At 32.1% G+C, this 7,637-nt stretch overlaps 1 protein-coding gene across 1 annotated transcript in view; it reads left to right on the forward strand.

Annotated features, from left to right (window-relative positions):
* LOC117108374 (DBH-like monooxygenase protein 1 homolog) overlaps window positions 1–7,637 on the forward strand; it is a 38,181-nt gene that overhangs the window by 5,871 nt on the left and 24,673 nt on the right. Inside the window, exons 2-3 of the mRNA XM_033250375.1 lie at window positions 5,090–5,236; window positions 6,509–6,682. Of these exons, the coding sequence (XP_033106266.1) occupies window positions 5,090–5,236; window positions 6,509–6,682 (321 nt within the window). The remainder of the gene's footprint in view (window positions 1–5,089; window positions 5,237–6,508; window positions 6,683–7,637) is intronic.

A 7,637-nucleotide genomic window follows, 5' to 3' on the forward strand; every position in this document is an offset into this window, starting at 1 on the left:
AAAAAAAAAAAAAAAAAAAAGAAGAAGAAAATGATTACTGATGACATGACAGTGATGTGGCTATTATACCACTGGCAGTATGTAGGCCCATGGTATGAGATGAATTATTAAACACACATAATAGGCCTAGGCCTAGCTGTTTTATTTTTGCACTTTGTCCATACAACCACATTTTAACATTATATCTAATTTAATATAGACCTTATTATAGCATTTCAACACAGGACGTGGCCATTTTGCAAAGTAAAGTCTAGGCCTAGGCGATTAAAAATTACCGCTAATAATTTAAACTTAGCCCACACATCCAACTTGCAGTGTAGCCCGAACAAGTAAAATGCTAACTAGGCCTATGCCCTTACACTACACTACAGTAACCTAGTCTAGGCTTAGTCTCTTCTACTAGCTAGGGTCAGAGGGCTGGCTGGCCTAAATCTTAGCTAGAACAAAAGATAACCACATAATAATATAAAGCAAGCCTATAAAATACAGTTACGATATTGGGCTAGCCTAGATACACCCTGTAATATAGTATACATATAACGTTGGAAAAATATTGAATAAATATATTGCAATTGTTATGTTAAAATCGCAACCCGATTTCAAAGTGAATTCATTGTAAATAAAGTTTGGTAAAATCTTAAACTCCAGGTTGAAAACACAACTTATTTTAAATGTTGCTTATAGGTTAAAATAAAAACTATATTTTAACTTGACATTGAAATGTTGAACTAATGTTGTTACTGAAATTTTAATATCTCAACCAGTTTTCAACATTTATTTATTGTTAAAACAACGGTGAGTAAATAATGGGTGCTTTGTAGAAACAACACATTTTCAACGATGATTAACATTGAAATAAAGGCTAGGCCTATATTTAAATTTAGCGTTGGAAAAATTTTGAATAAACAATGCAATTGTTATGTTAAAATGTCAACTAGATATCAAAGTGAATTCAATGTTAAAATAAAATTGAGTAAAAAACTATATATTTTCAACATTTATTTAACGTTAAGAAAACGTTAAATAAACAATAGATCTTTGGTTGAAAAACATAACACATTTTCAACGTTGATTCTACATCGAAATGCAATTTTAAGTTAACGTTGAAAAGATTTTGAACTTAGGCTAAATTTACAGTAACTATATAACAATTGCATTGTTTATTCAACATTTTTCCAACGCTAAATTTAAATATAGGCCTAGCCTTTATTTCAATGTTAATCATCGTTGAAAATGTGTTGTGTTTCTATTTCCAACGTTTATTTAACGTTAAATAATGTTGAATAAACAAGGTTTTAATTGAAAAAACATACGGTAACATTAAACGTTGATTATACATTAAAATACAAACTATATTTTAACATTACATTGAAAGATGTTGAACTAATGTTGTTACTGTAATTTTAATATCCAAACCAGTTTTCAATGTTATTGTTGAAATAACTTTGAGTTAAAGTAATGGATTGTAAAAAAGAAACACATTTTCAACGTTGATTCTACATTGAAATAACAATTATATTTAGACTTAACAATGTATTGTTATGTTAAAATTTCAACCAGATTTCAAAGTGAATTCAGTGTTGAATTAAAGTTGAGTAAAAACTATATTTTAACTTGACACTGAAAAAACATTTAACTTATGTTGATAGTGTAACTTTAAAATCTCAACATATTTGCAATGTTTATTTAACGTTAAAAAAATGTTCAATAAACAATAGGATTGTGGTTAAAAAAAATATTACTTTTTCAACATTGATTCCACATTACAATGCAAACTATAATTTAACTTTATGTTGTAAAAATGTTGAACTTACGTTGTTACTATAACATTAAAATCTCAACATATTTTTAACGTAGAAAAAACGTTGAATAAACTATGGTTTTTGGCAGAAAAACATAGTTTAAACATTGATTATATGTAAAATACAAACTATATTTTAACCATTAAAAAGATATTGAACTAATGTTGTTAATGTAATAATATTTAATATCTAAACCATTTTTCAACGTTTATTTATTGTTGATATAACGTTAACTATGTAATGGATACATTTAAAAAAATACACAACACATTTTAAATGTTGATTCTACATTGAAATAAAAATTATTAGGGTTAACGTTTGAAAAATGTTAAATAATTGTTTGTTAAAATCTCTACCAGATTTCAAAGTGAATTCAATGTTGAAATAAAGTTATATAAAAAACTATATTTTAACTTCACATTGAAAAAACATTGAACTTATGTTGATACTGTAACTTTAAAATCTCAACATATTTGCAACGTGTATTTAACATTATGAAAATAGTGCAGATGATAGTTATGTTGGCGTCAATCATTTTTTTTAAAGTTTCAAACACCACAACTAGTTTCTTAACATGTACTCAAACGCAATCTACATCTTTTCTGATGCGCTTCGCTGCCAGAGTGCAAGAGGGCATGAATAAGCAGCTTAGTATTCCTTGAATTAATTAAAGTCTATTTCCTTCATTTAGGTACATTATACATTTACGTAAGCTTTTTACCAATGAATATTTCTTATATTTAGAGTGCTGTAGTTGCTGTGATACAATGAAAAAACCCTTAATAGGGGTTATTTGCCCATTTGGCACATTCAAAAACTGTATAAAGTTTATAAAGCTATATTGAGATTCTAATAAAAAATAATTTATAGGCATAAAAATGCGGATAATAATAACAACAGTAATAGTAGTAATAAAAAGCTTTAACATTATTAATAATAATGATAATAATAATATTAAAATAATGGTAGATATAATAATAATAATATATAATAATAATATAAAACAATTGTGGTATCATTTAGTTAATTTTGTATCATTGAGTAATTATTGGAATAATTCGTCGGACTGTCCATACTGCAGTTTTGCCTTATAGTTTAACTATTGGTAAATTAGGCCGTGGTGTCAATAATTATAAGTCCATGTTAAATAATGAAGCAATGGGTTGAGGGGTAAACCTTTAGTGTTTTTGGCGAAAGTTACTGCATGTAGGCATAGGGCTTAATCACTAATATAAATAAATTTTGCCTTTTTTCGGAATATGTTTGTCACTCGAGTCTTACTAATTAGCCATATAGTGGCAATTGCGGAATCAGAAAATTGCCTGACTTTCAAAGGTGAATAAAATGTTTTGTTTAGCTTTTAAGTTTAGGGGCCTACAGTACTGTAGGTTTTGATTATGAAACATACTCTAATTAGATACTGTACTTACTACCATGATGGAGGTTATAACTAATAAAATATAATGTTTATGTAATAGGCCTATAATGAATATCACTGTAACATCGTAATGTACTGTCTACACAATATTTAATTTTAAGCTGTTTTGAAAACTAAGAAAAAAAAACAGGATTGGAAATGATAATTCACTTTTGATAAAATAAAAAACTGCTAGTTTTTTTTAAGCTGTTTTGAAAACTAAGAAAAAAAAAATTGGAACTGATAATTCACTTTTGATAAAAAAAAAACTGCTAGTTTTTTGTTTTTTTTTATCTTAGCTACATTGTGTATATCGTACTCTTATTTTAATAACATTAATTTTTAAGGGAAATAACAGATTTTAAATTTGAGTAGGAATGTTTTATGTACTGTACATTTACTTATTCATTCTTTGCCACAGACAGCACCTTAATTAAGACAATTAAAAAAGGATTTTGCATAGGCCTATTTCAATTGACGGAAGACAATGTTCCCCTGCCCCCTGATTTTTTTTATTTTGACCTGTATAGTGTGAATTTCAATCACTTTTTTACGAAATGCCAAGGACAATGAAATGCATACTCAGCTCTGTTTTAAAGAATTTGGGTTTTTTTAGTATATATCTTTCAGCCATTGTGGAACCCCAAAAAAAGTTAATACCAACAAGCCACTGTGATTCAATATTTCAAACTTCATTTGTTCAATTGCAGAATTCAAACTATCTTACCCTTTAGTAAGATTCTTCATTTACCTTGTCATCGGACAATAAAATGCATGGTTTTGGAGAGATGGTGATTCAATACACAAAGATTGTTGGTTTATACGCACGCCTGACGCAAACGATTCTTGAATATGGTTCTATATTATAAACGCTATTGATGCTTTAATATAATAGGCTTATAATTACAGTATGGACAGAAATGCTGATTTAAACAGGACTGTAAGCGTTACAGTAAAGACTTAAGCCAAACGATATGCGAAGGGGTATGCAAGTCCCTATCCCATAAAGTACAGCTGATGGTTTTTTAATTAAAGAAATTATGAATTGTATATCTTAAACTCAGTGTATTTTGTAAAACTACAGGAGTCGATTAAAGCCATTTTTATTATACAACAAAGAGGACCAATTGAAGACCAAATGGAGCTTGGACCAGCTGCTGAAGACCATAATGCAAACCTAAGGGGCCCAAATATATCCTTTAACGGGCCCATGAACTTTATGGGACCCTTATGGATGTTAGGTGCACAGGCAGCTCTCTCCCGTATGGGCCAATTTGTAGTGGCCCCTTACATTTCAATTTTTTTTTCAAAAAACCCAGATATAGCCCATAATGACCCCATGAATTAATTTGGTAAAACCCATATGGGTCCCAAAGGAAAGGGACCCAAATATATTATTTAAAGGACCCATAAATTAATTCGGGCCAACTTTATGGGACCCTTATGGATTTAGGGTGCACAGGCAGCTCTTTTCCGTATAGGCCAATTAACAGGGCCCCTTACATTTCAACCCCAATTCAACCCTTTAAAAAACAGATAGAGCCCACAATGGGCCCATGAATTAATTTGGACAAACCCATATGGTTCCCAATTAAAAAAAAACATAATTCAAACCTTAAGGGACACAAATATATCCTTTAAATTACATTCAACATCGTACATTATAGTATTAATCTAATAAGGGCCGAAATGGCTTACACAAGATTTTTCCATAACCACAATTTTTCGTGTATGGCCCTAACAGGAGTAAATAGACTGATGCAAAAGATGTCATATATATTTTTTCTTACTATTTTTTTTTTACTGTTGCCGTTATTGATATTGCTATTATTATTTGTATGATTCTAATCTTCATTTTACAATAATCTAGGACCGCCATGGTAAAACAAATTCCATGCCGGATGTGGATGTATCCAGTGACTACGATATCCTGTATGGATTTGAAGAGGGAGGCAGAACAACAATCGGATTTAAACGTACACTGAATACATGTGATGGCGATGACTATGTTATTAATGTAAGTTAACACAAGGGATATTTAATAGAGTTAAGCTCTATATTAGGTTGTTCGAGAATAGTTTTTTCAATGTAAAGCATTATTCTAAATTATGTTGGTTAATAGACCCATCCCAGTGGTGGCGACGAAAACGTCAGTAGACAGGGCCAGAGAGCCACATTGAACTCATCAAGGGAGGTTAGTTTCCAGAAACTCTAATAATATAGGGAAGGAGTAGGCGCAGGCCTCAGCGAATGGGGAGGCCTTAGCCCTCTGGTCTTTCCACCGGTTACCGTTTCACCACTGACCTTGGACAGAAGTATACTTAAAGTTGGTCTCCAACTCAAGGGCGTCGATCAGTTTTTGTAAGTGAGGGGAGGGTCTGCCAAGAAAGTGAAGTCTTGCTATTTAGGCCCAAGACCTGGCTGGGGCCGCGTAGGCACCCGGTTGGGTCCAGGGGAAAAATCGCCGTAAGCTCCGGCGTTCTAGCTTTTCATAAGTCGTATTTAATTGATTTTAACGCTTACAATTAACATTTATTTCCACACTACGTTTTCAAAATACTCCTCATTAGAAGTGATTCAATTTACGTCGTAATTATAATTATAGGCCCACTTGCATAGTTTGTGCAAACTAAACATTCAGTATGAAAGTTTAAAAAAAATTAAGGCAAAAAAAAAAAATTTTTTTTGATCGCCCAAAACGCCTCTGATGTTATTCTCGAGCATCTAAAAACCAAAAATTGACCCCGGACCCCTCCAGGGTAGTGTTGTCTCTCGACCGACCGCGACCCACCCCCACCTCCACTCCTTTCGGACATCTCTAAATCCGCCCCCGACATTCATAGAAATAATAATGATTTATCTTATTTATTACTACTGATTAGCTCATGTTATATTTATGTTTCTGAACCAAAAAAAATAATATACAGTATACAAAAGAACTTGAAACATTCACTCTAGTTCTAGTAATTTTGCATTGACTTTATGTTCTTTTCCTCATCTTTTGTGTAAGCAGTACAACATATAATAAAGGTTTATACGTTGCTCTTCTAAAACATTAGAGATATCAAAATGAAACTTTTACAATTAAATTGTAAGTTATATACAGTAGGCCTAAGTTGGATACGCACTATCAGTATAAAACTTGTTTGGATCAACAGTCAATTACCTTTCCGTGATTCAATGCCTACAATTATATAGTTTACATTTTTACTTCTCTATATATTATTATAAAATTGTAAATGTTTTAAAATAAAATAATATATGTGTATTCTTTATAATGTCTACACAGAGTGACACGGCAAGAGTTATTTGGGCAGTGAATGAAATGGATCCAGAAGACACAGACAATTTGATATACCACGGCCCGTCCCGCGGGGTTCGCTCCGTCGTGCTACTCAACGCTCCGGAAAAGTCGATCACTTTACCAGAAGATGTCGCTTCATTTGAATTATTAATGCCAAACGTAATGTATCGAAACCTATGTATTTTTTTTAACGTTGTTAATCCTAATACCTCTAAGACACATGCAAGATACTTTTCACAGTCCTAGAATTGATGAGTAGTATTAATCTTTTATAAAGGCATACAATCTCATCTAAATTTAGACCAAACGTGTTAATAAACACACACACACATCATATCTTAAACACCCGCACATACACAGCACAAACAATTTTCTAATATTCAAATAAACATGTAGATTGAAAACTAAATAAGCTATCACATTCAGTAAATCACAGATTGACAAAAATAGTTTTGCAGACGTTTTAAGGTCCTTTTTCAGTAAGAGATCTAAGGGCACACTGCTAAAAGACTACATGAACGGTATTAAAGCTATATGCACAGTTTATAGTTTCACAAATCGTAAGATTAGTTTTACATGATGGTCTCCACAAAACAGGGCCGTCAGAAGCGCACCGGTCGCACCGGCTATGGCCGGACCACTTTTTCTCAATTCCATTACATTCTGAAATAAATATATAATGATAATTATGAATTACAGTATATGAATGTACGCATCGCATTGATTTTTTCAATCATGGTGCGATAGACCTGAGATAGAGAGTACAGTATCTAGCCCACTTCCACTAACTTTTAATCTTGTATCTGTTCCTGCATGGGGTTGGAATGGAGGTAGTTGCTTTGAAGCACATTTCCAAAATTTACAGGTATGCATTTATACACCAACTTTACCCCTTGAGGGGGCGGGGGGATTGCCAGATGAGATTTTTGGGTATCCACAATTTATACTTTTAGACCACAATATTAGCGAATGGAAACTGGAACTTTATTGGATTTAAAGATTAGTTTAGTCTCACGACCTCAGCGTGGCGTCGGACGAAAGATGGTGGGGATGTCCAGGTTTGTAAAGGGGTGTGGTGCTCAACAAAATTAACCATTACAGTGCGATGAAAAGC

Source organism: Anneissia japonica, unplaced genomic scaffold, assembly GCF_011630105.1.
Source record: "Anneissia japonica isolate Jap-2015-1 unplaced genomic scaffold, ASM1163010v1 scaffold426_len1935630_cov189, whole genome shotgun sequence".
NCBI classification, from domain to species: domain Eukaryota; kingdom Metazoa; phylum Echinodermata; class Crinoidea; order Comatulida; family Comatulidae; genus Anneissia; species Anneissia japonica.